The 20,013-nt window shown below is 46.0% G+C and overlaps 1 protein-coding gene across 1 annotated transcript in view; it reads left to right on the forward strand.

Moving 5' to 3' along the window:
* Positions 1–19,754, forward strand: part of LOC109201870 (serine protease 27-like) — a 20,433-nt gene extending 679 nt beyond the window's left edge. Inside the window, exons 2-5 of the mRNA XM_019357591.1 lie at positions 31–196; positions 18,330–18,583; positions 18,722–18,819; positions 19,138–19,754. Coding sequence (XP_019213136.1) covers positions 31–196; positions 18,330–18,583; positions 18,722–18,819; positions 19,138–19,500 — 881 coding nt within the window. The 3' untranslated portion in view covers positions 19,501–19,754. The remainder of the gene's footprint in view (positions 1–30; positions 197–18,329; positions 18,584–18,721; positions 18,820–19,137) is intronic.
* The last annotated feature ends 259 nt before the right edge of the window (positions 19,755–20,013 follow it).

A 20,013-nucleotide genomic window follows, 5' to 3' on the forward strand; every position in this document is an offset into this window, starting at 1 on the left:
TCCAAGTTTTTTGTTTTTTTTTCTCCTCAGCAGTAGTCTGTGGTCTGTGGACTTCTCACATTTCGGGGGGAACCTCAGTGGCGATAGCCGGTTCATGGCCATGGATGGCAAGCTTACAGAAAAATGGAAGTCACGTGTGCGGTGGGACTCTAGTGGCCTTGGACTCAGTGCTGAGCAACGCTGACTGTTTCTCAAGGTTAGTTGGAGCTGCGGTTGAAGTTTGCACAATTTAATCAACAAAAAATTAGTACTGCACGCTGGGTGACGTGGATAACACCTGTGCACCATTTAAATACTGACTGGTTGACAAGTTGACCAGAACAGGGAAGGAAGAGATGGGAGAGTGCACAAGAACTGGAAGAATCACAGGAAAGACATACAAAAATATAGCATGAAGAGCACAGCTGCAGTTGTAACTTTTCATTGTTTTTAACATCGTTTCAGCTCTTTGTATGTTGGGATGTCACTCCTCTCTTAATCTGCCTGACCAAAAACAGCACGAGTAAGAGTTTTAACAAGTTTGCATTTTATGCTGAATCATAATTTCTCCATTAGACAGGAAAAAACAAAGAGACAAGCAGCACCACAAATGTAATGAACTTATCTTTCTAGTTGATGTGTTTTTCATCACAACAAGGTTTACTTGCTCTCTGCTTGCAAACTGAAGTAGAATTGCAAAACCATTTATGATTTATAATAGGTACCTTTTTTTTTATCTAGAACAAAATTGTTCTCAACATATTATTAAAATAGTGTTGAAGATAACTGTTTTAACAAAAATTCTTTTTCAGATTTACGATTGTGGCAGGATGAATGTTATTCCTTGGTTTAACCCACTTTCAGCCTGGCGCATTAGGGGGCGCTAGTATAAATAGTGGCCATTTGAGCGTCCCTGGATCGCTTACCTGTGATCTCCCCTTTGGTCACCTGACTTCCCTTTGGTGTTGCTGAGATCATTTGCGGGTTAAACTTCTGAAGCCTCCATCGCGGCTGGTCGTAGCTGTAGAAGCCTCCGTTGAGCCATTCTGCTCATGTTTTATGACGCGGCTTACTCGGAAGTGTGGGCCTTAGATTTACGCCACGCTACGCGAACTGAAGTGCTGCTGTTTTGCTTTGCTTTGCTTTGCTGTGCTTTTACCGTCTGTTCCCGTTGCGAGATTTCTTTCCCTGCTGCTGCCAGCTTTTACAGTGGACGTCGGCGTGGACAACGGCCATATGCATGCCGGTTATCGGAGTCAGCTGGCGTGCATATTGATTGACCGTTAACTTGTAGTCGTGTAGACGGCAAGTTGGAGCAATACGGCGATTCCGTTTGCTCCATATTTTACAGTTTTATCCAGAGTGTATGTTGTTTTGATTTGTAGTTTGGATTTTTGTTACACCACTGGTGGGAGGCCCTTTTTCTAGCTGTAGATCACCAGTGTGGTCCTGCAGTTGGGTTATCCCCCAGCGCTGCATATTAGTTTTGTTGTAATATATTAAAATTTTCTTTGTTTCTTTTATTCAGATGCGGAGTGCCGACGTGGAGGAGACTAGGGTGCCTTGGTGGTGGGATCTTCTGAGTGTACACACCTGCCTTGTTTAATTGATTAGTGTGAGTGTGTGCTGCACTTGTGTCTTGGTGTGTTTTCTTTTTTTTAGTTTGTGTGTGGCATCCCTGCCCCTCCACTGGTAAGCCTCACCTCTGAATACCTTTTTAAGCATATTTGTACATGGCTATTTGTCACGGGGCAGCGGCCGTGTGAGGTGAGGAAGGAGGACTCAAATGCAGCACTTATTAAGACGTGAGGGTGATTTATTAAGAATACTGAACATAAAGAGGGGATGGCAAAACAGAACCAAGGATGAACTAAACTGGGGGAAACTAAACCAAAGAGTAGCAAACCTGAAACACGGGAGGAGAACTGCAGGGAGAGCACATAGAGGAGACACAGAGTAATGCAGAGTACGCAGAGTAACACGGAGGATGAACACAGACGATGCGACGAGGAGCACAGGCAGACACGCAGTATAAATACACACACCAGGTAATTAGGAAATGGCAGACAGGAAGGGACACAGCTGGAACTGATGGACCTAACGAGACACAAACCTACAAAGTAAAACAGGAAACTCACAGACTGTTTTACACAACCAACTGGGGACACGGACAGAACACAGAGGAGAGACACAGGTAGGGATGAAAGAAACACACAACTCAAACCCTAAGAACAAATACAAAATCAGAATAAACTAGAAAAAGGATAATAATAAACTTAAAGCGCTGGGTCACCGACCCAGGACCATGACAGTACCCCCCCCTCAAGGGCTGGCTCCCGACAGCCCAAAACACAAACCACCACAAAGCCCGGGTGGGTGGTGGGGGACCCAGGACGGAGGGTCCGGACCAGGACCAAAACGGAGGCCCAAGAGTCCCAATCAAAAGGTCCCAAACACTCAAAGGGGAGCAAAGTCCAAAACATAGTTCAGGTGGCCCGCCCGGGGGCCGATAGCACCGAAGGCCAGGACGGGACAGTTCAGGAGGCCGGCCACGAAGAAGGCCGTGGTGGCGCTCAAACAGTTCAGGAGGCCGTCCACGAAGAAGGCCGTGGCGGCGTGCAAAAAGTTCAGGAGGCCGTCCACGAAGAAGGCCGTGGCGGCGCGCAAAAAGTTCAGGAGGCCATCCACGCCGAAGGCCGTGGCGGCCACAGAAGTCCGGAGGCCGGCCACGCGGAAGGCGGTGGCGGCGACAACCTCGTTCAGGAGGGCGTCCACGACGGCGATGACGACCAGCCAACGGCCTAAAAAACGGCCAGTGAAGATGAGGTGCCAGACGTGGACTGGATGGCGGCGTGCCAGCAGAACCAGGCGGGACTGGAGCTGAAGCAGAGGCCGGGCCAGGTGACGCTGAAGCTGAAGCAGAGGCCGGGCCAGGCGAAGCAGAAGCTGAAGCAGCAGGTGATGAGAATGAGGAAGCTGCTGCTGCAGGCGAGAATGCTGAAGCTGCTGCAGCGGGCGAGGATGATGTGGCTGATGCAGCGGGCGAGGATGATGCGGCTGATGCAGCGGGCGAGGATGATGCGGCTGATGCAGCGGGCAAGGAAGCAGACGAAGGCACGGAAGCAGAAGCAAAAGCTGCAGCTGGCGAGGATGATGAGGCTGCAGCAGGCAAGGCTGATGATGAGGCTGCAGGCGTGGATGAGGCTGATGCTGACCCTGCAGGCGAGGAGGATGATGAAGCAGACACGGAGGCTGGACCAGACGAGGATGCAGACACGGAGGCTGGACCAGGCGAGGATGCAGACACGGAGGCTGGACCAGGCGAGGATGCAGACACGGAGGCTGGACCAGGCGAGGATGCAGACACGGAGGCTGGACCAGACAAGGATGCAGACACGGAGGCTGGACCAGGCGAGGAAGAAGCTGATGCCGATGAAGCGGTTCCTGAGACCCCTCAGCGGAAGCTGCTGATGATGGCGAAGGCTGGATGGGCTCCTCAGTCCCCCCAGCGAAAGCAGCAGGCTGAAGTGGTTCCCGAGACCCCTCAGCGGAAGCTGCTGATGATGGCGAAGGCTGGATTGGCTCCTCGGTCCCCCCAGCAAAAACAGGCTCAAAACCAGTGGGCATGGAAGCCCCTAGCATACACAAAACAAAACCAGCAGGCTCGTGGGCCTCTGGTACACGTGAAACAAAACCAGTAGGCACGTGGGCCTCTGGCACACACGAGGAGGGCTGTAGCTGCACAGAGCCCTGACCCTGCTCAGGCAGTGACAGCCGAGTGCAGTCCACAGCTGGCAACTTGGCCTCCAGGGGTCCAGAGTTAGCTGAGGGTTGTAACCCAGCCTCTGGGGAAGCCCTGGAGCGAGTAACAGTCTCTAATGTTGTCAGCTTTAGAGGAACAGGTCCATTTTGAAACAGTTTGTCTCCCTGCTCAGAAACAGCGGTGGAAAAACCGTCCTTTAAGGGGTGCATGGGCATAGCTTCCTGTAGAGGGGAGAGTGAAGATCGTGACTGAACTGAGCCATGGACTGAAATGTGGGTTGTAGTGATGCTAGTGGTGAAGGTAGCTGAGTGGCTGGCAGAACAGGTAATTGCGCTTCTAGGGAGGCTAACGGTTGAGCTACAGAATGGGAAGCAAATGGCTGTGCTACTGACTGGGGAGCTAACGGCTGAACACAAAACTGAGCTGGAGAGTGGCAATAAAGTCCAGGCTCGGATGGAGTGGCAGAGACACAGTCTTTAGGTTTAACAGAAGGTTTATAGACACCCACTTGGGAAGGGTCCGTTACCACAAAGGTAGGTAATCTACACAGACTGTCTCTCATTCCACTCTGAATAGCCCCAGAAAACAAAGTCCCGGAATCTGGGGAAGCCAAAGTATCCCGCTCACTCACCACATCTGGTTGCTCGAATGTGAATGCAGACGGGGGATGAAGTCCTAAATCCAAAAGAAGAAATTCCTGCTCCCACGGATAAAGCGAGCCCAGAAGCCATGGGAGACCGGTCACCAGACGCTGTAGCCGTCTCTCTATAGCGTGTTGGGACTTGTCATCCGGGTTTTCCAGCCACAGGTCGATGAGTTCTTGTGTGGCATCGATGAGATTCTCCCGTAGCTCCTTAGACGGGTTAAGTGCTGCTGGGTCCATCTTGTGGTCGCGTCGTACTGTCACGGCTCGGGGCAGCGGCCGTGTGAGGTGAGGAAGGAGGACTCAAATGCAGCACTTATTAAGACGTGAGGGTGATTTATTAAGAATACTGAACATAAAGAGGGGATGGCAAAACAGAACCAAGGATGAACTAAACTGGGGGAAACTAAACCAAAGAGTAGCAAACCTGAAACACGGGAGGAGAACTGCAGGGAGAGCACATAGAGGAGACACAGAGTAATGCAGAGTAGGGATGAAAGAAACACACAACTCAAACCCTAAGAACAAATACAAAATCAGAATAAACTAGAAAAAGGATAATAATAAACTTAAAGCGCTGGGTCACCGACCCAGGACCATGACACTATTTATGATTGTGCTTTTATACGGTGTTTTAAATAATTATTAATAAATTGTCAACTTATCATTGAACCTCGTCTCTGTACTGAGTATAGCAAACCTAAGTGCCTTTTTGGTGATTTAGTGTTACTTCCAGTATTCTCTGGGTGAAATTCCCAGGGTGGCGTTGTCTTTTAAAACTGTGAAGAGTATTTACTTTATTTTCACCTCGTGCTGCCACAAACTTGGCATTTGTCGACAGGATATACTCTTTAAAAACAGAGACGTGTGTTCCTTTGTTTATATTTTTTTTTATCTGGTGTAACGTAAACTGTTTTTTAAAATTTATTTTGTACAGGATAAAAGCAAAGCAGCAGCTACTTTGGTGTGGGATTTGTCCGGAGTGAAAAAGGAGGAGCAATCTTGGAGGAGAAGACTGAAAAGATGAATGGAGAAGAAAACAGAGCAAATGAAAATAAGACTGAAGGCACTGAATGTGATATTTTGCCATGCTGGGACTTAACCTAAAAGAAAAGACTGTAAAGAAACAGAGAAGAAGACAACAGCTGAGTTGAGCCTGTGTTTCTTGGAGCTTTGAAGCCCGAACAGGACACTGTGAATGAAAAAGGACCAGTGAGAGATGAAGCTGGACGAGTAAGACTGAATACAGGGTATGATTGGATTGAAATTGAAGCCGGAACTCATGATTGTTTAGGGATGTCCACCACAGCATAACAAAGAGGTAAACATTAGAAAAGGTAAGAATAATGAAAGAAAATAATTGTCATTACCTTAATGAATAGAAAACACAACATACACAAGTTGTTACATGTGAAATTATTTTGAAATGAATCAGAAGTGAGATAGTTTGAATCTAAAGCTCAGTGAGAAGATGCATAAATTAAATATGAATACATAAGGATGCAATGAAGATGCAGCTTACACTTAATTAAGATGCTCACCTGGCATGACATATGACATAAACATGACATAATTGGTATTTGTGATAGGAGAGACAGAAGTGCACTCGTGATAATAATGAAAATCTCTTAGTTTTGTTATTTTCAGGGGCAAGCAGACTTGGACCAATTCTCCACGGCAGCAGTCGGAAGAAATTAGAGGTTAACATCAATGGATATGTTAAGGCAAGTTTCTGGTTGAATTGTTCACAGAATGATGTGTCCAGGAACCTGAAAAGCAAGCCCTAACACCTGGCTGAAGACCAGGAGGGCTGTTATGTGGGAAATTAAAATTTGGGCTAGTAATTTGGGGAAAGAGAAAACTGACTGGTTAACTGGAGAATTGGGAAGGTGTCTGAGAGACTGTGAAGCCATAGACGCAAAATAACACACAAATGCATAGATATTGATTAAACCTGGCTAAGAACACAAGCATACGCAACGAAGATCAGCTTGCTAATTGTATGAGTGAGAGAATGGTGTGAATGTTTAATAAAATAGACTTAAAGCTTGAAGTTGAAGTTGACTCAAAGAAGTTAGATGACAGGGGAGTGAGCTATGGAAAAAACAAAAGAAAAGTTATTAAAGTAGTTTTTACAAGAGTGCCTTAGGAGTGCTCTCGTACTGAGTGATCAAACCAGTGATTAGTATAGAAAGAAAATGAAAATAATTCAATAATGTGATAAGGTTTAAACACATATTTCTCTTGTCAAGTTGGCTGTTGAGCTGTGACTCAGTATGCAAATTAGCTGGAGTGAGTGAGTGACAAAGACACTTCCTGTGTGTCTGTGTCTCGGAGGCTTTCAGTTCAAGAGAGAGCGGTGGCTGACGAGGATTATTGGGTGACGAATATAAGTAAGTAACAGGAGATTTGATTACGGTGGTCAGGTCTGTTCAGAGGGGCAGATTTGGACAGGAAATTTATAATTTAGGGATGATACGTTGTCAAAATCGGTTCATATCTTAGGCTGAATGAAAACATGGCGGAGTAAGGAAGGGAGACATTGTGCAAACGGTCTTTGATCTTTTGACGAGGTTTTCAGTGCAGTGAACGGGTGAACTTTGAGATCGTTTCAGATTTTTGAGGCTGTTGTTTTATTTCAAGAGAGGGAGTTTGATTAGACATGGATATGTCTGAGAGGGGCCCGAAATTTTTGTAGTAGTGCACTCAGAAAAAACCTGTCAGGTGATTTTGTTTTGTACTTTGATGAGCTAATAATCAGCTCTCTTTTTTCATTTTTGTTCTAAGCAGGCCTGGAAGAGAGTGAACTGACGGCGCTGACAAAATTACCAAGTACGGAAATCAGGGGGGCTTTACAAATTATAATTGGCTGAGGAGGAGACCTGAATGGCGGCGAGTCTCTGTCTACAAGGATGTAGCGATTCAGTCCGGTCAAAAGTATAGAGAACTATTTTCCTAAAAAGGAAAACGAAATACAACAAACGAATGAGCTCATTTTGCTGATGTGGAGCGTTTCATTATTTGCGCAGAAGGCTGCAGTATCAGCAAAAATATCATGTGTGAATGCATGTGAGTGAATGTGAGTGACTGGACTAAGGTGGGGATGAATAAATGTGGACAAATTTACCATGTGAGGAAAAGAAAGGGGATGCTGATGTTTGCTTGGAGAAAATTTCTTTTTTACTGGGGTTAGATTATGGTATTACATTATATTGTTGGGAGAATGCTAAATGCGAAAAGGGAAACATTGTTTGATGAAACTCAAGTTACCATTAACTGAGGTAACACATGATTAATAACTGTTCTGTTTAAGTTAATTTTTGTCATGACACAGACTGGATCATAAAGGGGGAGTATGAAATGTAAAGTACAGGTTTTGTTTCCAGGAAATTCCAAGGATCCAGACTTTGAAGGGAGCAGGAGTTTGAGAAGATTTGACATAATAATTAAATTGATTTTGTTCCTTAAACACAGGTTTTTAGGGCCGGAGCGACATACCGGAGAGGACGATGGCTGAAGTGTTTGGAGAAATGAAATGACTAACCTTTTTCCTTTTAATGTCCTAAGCTTGGGGGAAGCATTTTGAGGTTTTTTGCCACATGAGATGTGTCAAAAAAGAGAGGGAGTTAAGATTTAATTTGTTTAATTTGAAATGGGTTTTAGTATGATTTTATAACTATTGGGGTTGTTTGATAATTTAGATATGGTAAAACTGGGGCAGAGAATGTTATTTTTAAAGAAAGGATTAAAATGAACTGAATTAGGTTTAGAAGATAAATTGCTGGTGTTAATCAGAAGTTGTACACCAAACTTAAAGGGAAACTGTGGGAATAAAGGATATGCTTTGGGGAAGATTAGTGAAGATTTTATGAGTAGAAAATGTGTGATTTCTTTTTGATTTTTAGGATAAGTTGTTATAATGTAGGCTTTAGAAACAGATATTAAATAGATTTATTTCTAGGGTAGAGGAGAGCTTTTTATGAGGATGTTAGAAGTGTTACTGACCCAAATGAATAGCATTGAAGATTACATACACAGGAATGATTTCATACACATTGCATGTTGTGCTTATTAAAGAAATATTGCTCAAGTCAATAACTGAAGGTCAGAAGCTTTGTTCGGCGCGATGTCCGAGCAATTTATTGTGCAAGATGACAGAGCATTGAAGGCTGCGCACGCTTACAGACATAGGGAGTTTTCAACACACATGACAGTATTGATTTGAGGCCAAGGGCCTGAAATTCCTTTAGCATTTAACTGAATAGGAGTTGGCTTGTAACTAAATTGTGTGACATGTAAAATATTGAGATAACACATGCAGCTCTAAATTAGTCTTATTATATAAAATGCAGTTACAGAATAACAAATGCTTGTTGAAGTGACCAAGTTTTTGTTTAAAACAGAAGCAAAAGGGGAGAAAGCTTATATATTTTTGGTTAAGTCTGATAAAGTATAAATTAGAGTGAATATTACATTAAGAGCAGCAAAATTGAAATAAAATGATATATTAAAACAGGTTATAACACAGGAACTGTGAGTTTTAAAATGAAGTTAGTGTCAACACACAGAAGTTGTTCCTAGGGAGCTTTTAGCTATGATGAAATTTATGGAGGAGTAATTGATAATGTGCTTACACTTAGTGATTAAAGTGGTTGTTTTTTCTTTGATCCTTTAGTAGAATGAGCAGTTATAGCGATTTTCTTGATATATTTTCTTGTGATAGGTGACTTTAGATCAGAGTGAAGGCCCTTGCAGCAGCGGCAGTGTTGTGCACAGGATGTTGGTGATCAGATAAGGGCAACAGGAAGCACATGCAGAGACGTGCAAGCAGTGCTTTAAGAGTTTTACAAAGGCTGAGTAGTGTTACGAATACGAATACGAAATTAGGTTCATGTTTTGAGTAATATTAGGTTGAATCAGGTTTGAATAAAGAGAGCACTTGAGGAACAGAGTAAGTTAGAGCCGTAGGAGGAGAAAGTGTTTTCTATCCTTTGCAGGAGGCCAGATGTCCACTAGAGAGGGACCCAGAAGAGGAGCAGAGACCACTTAAGCATGAAGTGTTCTCAAGTGGGAGCGGGCCTTTTATTACTAAGACCACCTAGATGACATGAGGTTGTCTGGTTCGCTAAGTCACAGGATGCCTAGAGAGGGTCAGTGATCCTAATGTCCATGACGTCAGGGGTGGACAGGGAGGCAGCTGAATGGGCCAAGGAGTGACCCAACATAATGTATGGCGACCTCTGGTGTGCCAGAGGTCGAGAGAGGGGAGTGTCCGGAGTGGTAAAATATTATGCTGCTATTATTTGCTGCTATTTTTATAATCATCATTACCATTTCATTATTAATAGTGATGTTGCATTCAGATGCATTCAGATGTTCAAATATATTGGTATTATATTAGTCTTTATTACAAGTTCAGTAAGAACCACTTTAAACTGTTGAGTTGAATCTATAATTTTAAAGGCTTTTGAATGTTTTTATATTCTTATACATAGTCTTCAGTGGGGGAGAAACGGAGCTGCAGCGACAGGAAGTTACATGCTTTTGAAGCTGCAGGCTTCTGCAGAAGTGAAACCGAAAGCAGAGTGAGTGCAAGTTAAGAGTAGGGTGTTTTTATGCATTTATCGCGGATTAAGCTTTGAGTAGTTGTGTTAGATTGAAACATTTGTTTTATATATTTTACATATAAGTCAAGATCATTACACACAGGATGGCCTTAGCCTGGTTGCCTAAGTTGAGGTCAACTAAGGTTCAGAGAGCACATGCAGCGTGCACGCACAGACAGACGAGACATACACACACAGAGTTTCAGTTGTGCTGGCCTTCTGTCTAGTGGAAAGGTTACAAGGTGTAGCGTACATGTTAGTCTGTTCCAGGAAGTACACCAGATGTCCCAGAGATAAGCGACAGCGGAGGCGAGCGTTCGAGGATGGAGACAGGAAGCACCTGGCTTCGACGCGAAGATGATGTTCTGTTTAAAACTGTGTTCAAAGTTAACTTAACGTTTGTGGTTTTGGAGTGACGTATGCTTTGTTTGAGTCTGCCTGACAACAGAAACCCTATAAAGCCTTTGTCTGACTATTGTAAAGCAGTTCGACGCTGAAATCTTCACAGCGGTCGGACTCACACATGTGTATTCATTAAAATGTCGTCTAATTGCACCCGGCTGGATCTGTGGTTATGTTTGGATTCCCCCTCAACATTTTTGAACCTTGACAGATTCCACAGCTGTGTTACAGAGATGGAGGAAGAGTTACAGGAACTCAGGGACTTGATCGCGCAGCTGAAAGCAGACAATGAGAGGCTGCATCAGGAGAGGGCTGTTGGGTCAGGTACTAGTGCTACACCTTCTAGTTCAACTGCATCATCTGTTAACCCCCCAACTGCTAGTGTCTCTGTAGCAGAGAGACTAGTTTTTGTGCCCCGTGACAGAAAATGCCCTATGTTTAGAGGAAAATCAGGTATAGGGTTGAATGAATGGTTGGAGGAAATAGAAGCTTGTGCTAGGGCGCGTCATTTGTCTGTGGCTGATAAAGCATTTTTTCTGTTTGACCACCTGGAAGGGGAAGCACGTGAGGAGATCAAATATCGCTCTAGTGCAGAGAGGACTGATCCCGCTAACATAATCACTATATTGCAAGAACTGTATGGCTGTTCAGACTCCTATGTAGCATTGCAGGAAGCTTTCTTCTCTAGAAAACAGCAGGAAAGTGAGACGCTGCAAGAGTTTTCCCTCGCGCTCTTGGGTCTTATGGAAAAAGTTAAATCGAGCGCCCCCAATGGCATGCCCAATGCTGACGTTTTATTAAGAGATCAATTTGTTGAACAGGTCTTAGACAGTACCTTGCGGCGGGAGTTAAAGCAGCTAGTAAGGAGGCAGCCAACACTGACATTGCTAGAGATTAGAGGGGAAGCTATTAGGTGGGAACGTGAAGGGTTGCCTACTGGCGTTAGACATAGAAGCAGTTCTGTTCCTTCTGTCTATGGCATTCAGTATGGGGTCCATAGCGGTCCTTCAGGAATAGCCCAGTCCACCCATTTGTCTGAGATGAGTGAGATGAAGGAATTGTTAAAGCGCCAGCAGGAGCAACTTAATCAGCTCACTCAGAGCATTGCTCGATTGCAGGGCCCTCATCGAATGGCTCGCTCAGGACGGAGCGAGTCCATTATATGCCGACGTTGTCAGCAACCTGGACATTTTGCTCGGGAGTGTGATGGGGAACGTGTTCCTCGTTCCCGGCCTCCTTCGCAGGCCCCTCTGCATAATCGCAGGCACTCTCCTTTAAATACGGCTTTGGAAAACTAGCACCCTCCGTATTGCCGAGCCACAGTTCGGGTGGGGTGTCTATTGGCTCAAGGGTTGTTTCTAATGGTCCAGAGGCAGTCTCCAAATTAATTTCATCCTGTCCGCATATAGATGTGGACATGGGCGGTATAAAAGTATCTTGTTTGGTTGATACGGGGTCCATGGTCTCCACCATTACTGAAAGCTTTTTCCGCCAGCATTTTGAGTCCTGGGGTCAAGAGCGTCTCCAAGCTTGTCATTGGTTGCAGCTTAAAGCGGCTAATGGTTTGTCCATTCCCTACCTTGGCTATATCGAGCTAAGTGTAGAGCTCTGTGATAAGTTTCTTCCACAGTGTGGCGTGTTGATTGTTAAAGATCCTCCAGGTGCAGGACCTTCCACGGTTCCGGGTGTATTGGGGATGAATGTCATTCGGAAGTGTTACCACGAACTTTTTGGGCAACATGGTGAAGCATTGTTTAGTTTGGGCTCTGTGACAGAGGCCCCTAAACCCCTTGTGCATGCGCTGCAAAAGTGCCATGATGTTAGTATAAGAGCCCCACTGGATTTGTCTGGCCATGTGAGAGTGAGAGGTAAGCGAGCATGTTGCATTCCGGGTGGTGTAATGAAAATAGTGGCCGCCACCTGTTCTGAGCAATATTCAGGTGCCACCGTGTTATTTGAACCTAATGATGTTAACTTGCCTGCTGGACTTTTAGCGTCCCCTGCATTGGTTCGAGTGGTTAGAGGTACTGCATACATACCAGTTGTTAATGTAGGGACCACGGCGGTCTTGCTTCATCCCAGGACCGTTATAGGGACCCTGGAAGATGTTCATGTGGTCAGTTTGCCTGCTGGTGTGACAGAAATACCCCCTAACATAGCCATAATGGCATCTCACACCGCCACTCCTACTGTGCAGGATCAGATGGAAGGAATTGATTTGTCCAAACTGTCAGCAGAGGAACAGGGACAGGTGAGGTCTCTCCTTAAGAAATACAGCTCGGTCTTTTCTGCTCATGACACTGATTTGGGTTGCACTAACTTGATCTCCCATGACATTCCACTCTTAGATGATATCCCCGTGCGGCAGCGTTATAGGCGCATCCCCCCTTCAGAGTACGAGGCTGTGAAAGAGCATATTAACCAGTTACTAGGGGCCAAGGTGATTAGAGAGAGTAGCAGCCCCTATGCTTCTCCCATTGTGCTCGTCAAGAAAAAGGATGGCAGCCCGCGCATGTGTGTTGATTATCGGCAATTGAACAACAAGACAAGGAAAGATGCATTCCCCCTGCCGCGCGTTGAGGAATCTCTAGATGCGCTGACTGGTGCCCGTTGGTTTTCCACCATGGATTTAGCAAGTGGCTACAATCAGGTCCCAGTTACGGAAGAGGATAGGCTCAAGACTGCCTTCTGTACTCCTTTCGGCCTATTTGAGTGGAACAGAATGCCCTTTGGGCTCTGTAATGCCCCTAGTACCTTCCAGAGATTAATGCAACGCCTTTTCGGTGATCAACAGTGCCAGTCTCTGCTTCTCTATCTTGATGACATTGTAATCTTCTCATCAACAGTACAGCAACATCTTGAGCGGCTGGATGTGGTGCTAGGTTGGCTTCAGCAGGAGGGTTTGAAAGCAAAGCTTGCCAAATGTGCCTTTTTCCAGCGGGAGGTTCGCTACTTGGGCCACGTCATCTCCGATCAGGGCGTCTCCACGGACCCTAGCAAGGTGGAAGTGGTGGCTAACTGGCAGCCCCCTAAGACTGTTTCGGAACTACGCTCCTTTCTTGGGTTTGCCAGCTATTATCGCCGTTTTGTAGAGGGTTTTGCCAAGTTGGCAGCACCTCTGCATAGACTGGTGGCAGAGTGGGGAGGCAGAAAATCAAAGAAGAGGTCAGAGCATGGTAAATGGTAAATGGTAAATGGCCTGTATTTATATAGTGCTTTACTAGTCCCTAAGGACCCCAAAGCGCTTTACATATCCAGTCATCCACCCATTCACACACAGGTGATGGCAAGCTACATAGTAGCCACAGCCACCCTGGGGCGCACTGACAGAGGCGAGGCTGCCGAACACTGGCGCCACCGGGCCCTCTGACCACCACCAGTAGGCAACGGGTGAAGTGTCTTGCCCAAGGACACAACGACCGAGACTGTCCAAGCTGGGGCTCAAACCGGCAACCTTCCGATTACAAGGCGAACTCCCAACTCTTGAGCCACGATCGCCCTACCTATGGTGTAGCGGAGAACTGGACTGCAGAGTGTGCTCAAAGTTTTGAGGCATTAAAGACTAAACTGACAACAGCACCAGTGCTTGCTTATGCAGATTTCTCTTTGCCTTTTATTTTAGAAGTGGATGCCAGCCATGGCGGCCTAGGGGCAGTGCTTTCCCAGGAGCAGGGAGGTAAGGTGAGGCCAATAGCCTATGCCAGTCGGGGTTTGAGGCCTACTGAGCGCAATATGCTAAACTATAGCTCTATGAAGCTGGAGTTTTTGGCACTTAAGTGGGCCATGACTGAGAAGTTCAGAGAGTACTTGTTGGGCCACAAGTGTATTGTTTACACCGACAACAATCCTCTTAGTCATTTGTCTTCTGCTAAACTTGGGGCTACTGAACAGCGCTGGGCAGCTCAGCTCGCTTTGTTTGACTTCGACTTAAAGTACAGGTCAGGAAGGAGTAATAAGAATGCAGACGCCTTATCTCGCCAGCATCCACCCGATCCTCAGGAAATTAAAGCCATGGTTCCCGGTACAGCCTTGCCTGAACCTCTTCAACAAGCCTTGCGGCTGGGACCAGCTGCGGTATTCCAAGCTGCCATGACAGTTTTGCCGGATCTTAGTACTCCTGATCTCCATGCCCTCCAACAGGTCGATCCAGTGATATAAGAGATCCTGGTGTTCTGGAGACGGAAGCAGCGACCTAGCTTCGAGGAGCGCCAGCAGCTTGCCCCACCTGTTCTGGTGCTGCTACGACAATGGGATCGTCTGATTGAAAGGGATGGAGTTCTGTATCGTCAGGTTCATCGCCCTGACGGTGCCGACGTGGTACTTCAGCTTTTGCTGCCGAGTGCACTAATTGAGCAGGTGCTGACTCATGTTCATCAGGAGCACGGCCATCAAGATGTGGAAAGGACCCTAGCGCTCCTCCGCTCACGGTGCTACTGGCCAGGTATGTCGGCTGAGGTAGCTCGCTGGTGTCAGAGATGTGAACGTTGCCAAGTTGCAAAAGACACCCAACCAGCAGCTCAAAGTTTCATGGGACATTTGTTGGCTTCTCGACCAAATGAAATCTTGGCCATTGATTACACCCTGCTTGAACCTTCCCGGAATGGGCTGGAGAACGTTTTGGTGATGACTGATGTTTTCAGCAAGTATACATTGGCTGTCCCCACTCGGGACCAATGTGCTGCTACAGTGGCCCAGGTTCTCGTAACTGAGTGGTTTTCAAAGTTTGGTGTACCTGCGCGTATTCATTCTGATCAGGGTAGTAACTTTGAAAGCTCCCTGATCCAGCAGCTCTGCAAGTTTTATGGTATTGAGAAGTCTCATACTACTCCTTATCATCCGTCTGGAAATGGTCAGTGCGAACGTTTTAATAGGACTTTGCACAATTTGTTGCGGACCCTGCCAGTATCCAGAAAAAGAGACTGGAATGTATGTTTGCCCCAGTTACTCTACTGCTATAACACCACTCCCCATCAGGCTACTGGGGAAACTCCATTCTTATTGATGTTTGGGCAAGAACCCAGGTTGCCAGTGGACTTTCTGTTGGGCAGAGTACCGGACCCCATCAGTGGAGATGTGCACGAGTGGATTCAGGAGCATAAAGCCCGACTACAGGTTGTACATGAAGGAGCCAAGGAACAACTGCAACTGGCTGCCGACCGCAGAAAAAGGCACCATGATAAAAATGTGAAAAAGGCACCCTTGAACGACGGGCAGTTGGTGTTCCTGCGTGATTTGAGTGGAAGAGGGAGATGCAAAATCCAAGATCGATGGAAGCCAGCGGTATATAGGATCCTGAAGGCACCTAAAGGAGGTGGGGCAGTATATACCATTGCACCTGCAGATGATCCTAGCAGCGTGAAGCATGTTCATCGTACCTTGTTGAAGGCTGTGGTAATAGCAGCTACACCACAGGAAGGGCCTGCTCCGAGCAGTAGCCCACATGGCCCAGAAATATCATCCCCAGAACCAGAACACGACTCATCAAGTGACAGTGACCTGCTATTCCTGAGCATAGGAGCTCCTCAAGTAAATGTTTCACCATCTTACAGCCCAGTGGCAGTGATTCCAAGTAGCTCTGAGTTGTTGCTCCCGCCAGAAGACCGAACTTCCGATGTTTCAGCCACTTGTACAGTTACTCCGAGTGCAGCACCAGTTCCATCTAGCTTTCTTCCTGCTCCCTCTACGAGTTCTGATACAAGAAATGTGGTGGTGCGCAAAACAACCCGGTCCACGGCTGGCCAGCATTCAAACATCCATCATCTCCCAAGACCAACAGGGGAGGTGGCACAAGGGGCTGCTAACTCTATTTCTGAGCTTAGGGTACATGCTGTCTCTGCATTTTTTAGGCCTTGGGATTAACCTGAGTGTCTTTGTAATCCATCGTCGGGGCGACGATGCAAAAAGGAGGGGCAGATTGTGGCAGGATGAATGTTATTCCTTGGTTTAACCCACTTTCAGCCTGGCGTATTAGGGGGCGCTAGTATAAATAGTGGCCATTTGAGCGTCCCTGGATCGCTTACCTGTGATCTCCCCTTTGGTCACCTGACTTCCCTTTGGTGTTGCTGAGATCATTTGCGGGTTACACTTCTGAAGCCTCCATCGCGGCTGGTCGTAGCTGTAGAAGCCTCCGTTGAGCCATTCTGCTCATGTTTTATGACGCGGCTTACTCGGAAGTGTGGGCCTTAGTTTTACGCCACGCTACGCGAACTGAAGTGCTGCTGTTTTGCTTTGCTTTGCTTTGCTGTGCTTTTACCGTCTGTTCCCGTTGCGAGATTTCTTTCCCTGCTGCTGCCAGCTTTTACAGTGGACGTCGGCGTGGACAACGGCCATATGCATGCCGGTTATCGGAGTCAGCTGGCGTGCATATTGATTGACCGTTAACTTGTAGTCGTGTAGACGGCAAGTTGGAGCAATACGGCGATTCCGTTTGCTCCATATTTTACAGTTTTATCCAGAGTGTATGTTGTTTTGATTTGTAGTTTGGATTTTTGTTACGCCACTGGTGGGAGGCCCTTTTTCTAGCTGTAGATCACCAGTGTGGTCCTGCAGTTGGGTTATCCCCCAGCGCTGCATATTAGTTTTGTTGTAATATATTAAAATTTTCTTTGTTTCTTTTATTCAGATGCGGAGTGCCGACGTGGAGGAGACTAGGGTGCCTTGGTGGTGGGATCTTCTGAGTGCACACACTTGCCTTGTTTAATTGACTAGTGTGAGTGTGTGATAGTGTGCTGCACTTGTGTCTTGGTGTGTTTTCTTTTTTTTAGTTTGTGTGTGGCATCCCTGCCCCTCCACTGGTAAGCCTCAGCTCTGAATACCTTTTTAAGCATATTTGTACATGGCTATTTATGATTGTGCTTTTATACGGTGTTTTAAATAATTATTAATAAATTGTCAACTTATCATTGAACCTCGTCTCTGTACTGAGTATAGCGAACCTAAGTGCCTTTTTGGTGATTTAGTGTTACTTCCAGTATTCTCTGGGTGAAATTCCCAGGGTGGCGTTGTCTTTTAAAACTGTGAAGAGTATTTACTTTATTTCCACCTCGTGCTGCCACACACTCACTACTTTTTACAGTTCAGACTTACTCAATGCATTGTAAACACACTTTATTCCACTGTGGATCAATCCACCGGTGAAAACTGTGCCCAACAAACTACAAATGTAACCCTCCCTTTAAGGAAATGAGCGAGTCTTTAAAAATGGAAACTGAACACAGTCCCAGCAGATCAGCTGATCTCAGTGCCAGCCCACATCACCTGATGGTGCCACACTTCTACACTTTCCACACATGTAACTGGTCAGTCCCACACAGGGTTAGGATTTAAGCTGATTCTGTGCTAAATCTAGTCCATAGGTACATTGTGATTTACAATCTATAGAAATATAACAAGGCTTCGATTCAGCCTGCTGTGATTGGTCCATTTGACAGCAGCATTTTCTCTGACGTGTTTCTGGATACTTTCTTTTCAAACAAACTCAGAGAGAAACTTCACTGCTAACTGGTGTCTTCCTGTTAAAATTGAGTTTTTCCTTCCCTCCTTTGCCAAAGTGCTTGCTCATAGGGGGTCATATGATTGTTGGGGTTTTAATTGTATGTATTATTGCAGGGTCTACCTTGAGGCAAGAGTTGTTTTGATTTGGCGCTGTATAAGTAAAATTTGAAGAGAATTGTTTTGACAGTGGTTACTGTGGATCTGCAAGCCACAACGCAATCCACCTCCAGCCCTGTTTTGACCTAACATGACACCTGCCGTCATGAATGCTGCTCTGCATGGAATTAATCTAGTTAAATATATACCTTTTTAATAAGACCCAGGTCTGAATGTCACCAGGTTCAAATGTGCAAAACTTGGGCCCCATGAAGTTGAGTGTAAAGGTGTAGATCTTGTTTGAAGCTGATGAAGATTATGTTTGGGTGCTTCGTTCCTCCCACAGCTCCCCTGTAGCGTCCGAGTGGACTGTCGTGTTGGGGCGTCTGAAGCTAAATGGATCCAACCCCTTTGAGGTGACGCTGAATGTGACAAATATCACTCTGAGCAACACGACCGGGACCAACATAGCCATCCTCCGTCTATCTGCCCAGCCCACCCTGACCGACTACATCCAGCCCATCTGCTTGGACAGCGGGAGAACCTTCGCCGAGGGCTTGGCGTGCTGGGCGGCCGGTTGGAGTCCTGGAAGAGGAGGAGGTGAGTCAGCAACATGAAGGCTGACAGAGTTCTGCCCAGACTCTGCACCAGTCCATCTCTCAGATTACACATGTGGACCACTGCACTTACAGTTTCTTTAGTCAAACATCACAATTTTCTTATCTTTCATAATGTTAGCTGAGGAAGTTATGCAGCAGTTTAACACCTCGGTGGTAAACTGTGGGAGCTCATCATCCAGTGAGAGCATCTGTACAGACGTGTTTGCACTGCAGCAGGTAAATGACTGGATTCTTCTTCTTATAACACACTGTCTGCTGACATGTTTATTCTGGACCTTGGATTAAGCTGCTTATCAGAGACACGTGATGAATTTGGATAGTTCATCATCTTGAGTTTGCAGAGGGCTCACAATCTTCAGAAACATATAAGAATTTCCAACTTTGGAGTTTCAGTTTTCATTTTTGGCAGTAAGATTTAATTTTAGAGTGTCTCTATATCTTTGTTTTAAAACTTTTAAAATAATTTTATTGGAGGGAAAAACATGGCAACCAAATAATATTAGATGTGATTTCCTGATTTTAAATTGAATTCAGGGTGATTCTGGCGGCCCGCTGATGTGTAAGGAGGACGGCTCTTGGTTCCAGGCGGTCGTGTTAACAGCTCCGAGCCCCCCTGCCAGGAGAAGACGAGAAACTCCAGTTATGACCTTCACCAGACTGAGCTCCTTTGACTCCTTCCTGACGGAGACGCTGGAGACACGCTTGTCTCCAGCCTCCAACACCACCATCAGTGACCCAACTAATGTCTCCGTCACCACCACTGCCAGCAGTACCTACACCTCCACAACTGACTCAAATAGTGTGTTTGACAGCAGCGAGGGTCGTCCTGCTCACTCCTTCATCTTTGTCTTCTTCCATCTCCTCAGCCTCGCCTTTTGTCTCCAACTCTGCCTTTAGAGAACTCAAACTTGATTGACATGATGTGATGAACACAGATTGTCAAGAGATGTATTCTAAGACACTTCTTCAGCTTCGAATCAGAGAGGAGAAACACACACTGCAGTTAGTTACTTGCAAGCAAGGGCAGCCACAGCACTCGCACAGAAGTGCGGGCTCTGAGACTCGCCCCGTGCCACTGCCCTGGTCTTTATTTATACATCATTGTGTGTGTGTGTGTTTGTGTGTTTGTGTGTATGTGTGTGTGGGCTTAGTGGGTGACCCCATAAATGACTTCCCTAAACCTGCTGGTCTGGAAGTCCAGCAGTTCATCTAAACAAAAGGCACTTAGCTAAAAACAGACATAGATACGTTTATCCTATCATAAAACAATAAGAGAAGGTATGACCTCTCCCATGCTCCCAGGATGTGGGTTTGAATACCAGAACACCCTGGAATGCACACAAAGCCTATTAAAGATCACACATCCTATCACTACACAATCAATTATACACCTCTAAGCATATATGGAAA

Source organism: Oreochromis niloticus, linkage group LG4, assembly GCF_001858045.2.
Source record: "Oreochromis niloticus isolate F11D_XX linkage group LG4, O_niloticus_UMD_NMBU, whole genome shotgun sequence".
Taxonomy (NCBI): domain Eukaryota; kingdom Metazoa; phylum Chordata; class Actinopteri; order Cichliformes; family Cichlidae; genus Oreochromis; species Oreochromis niloticus.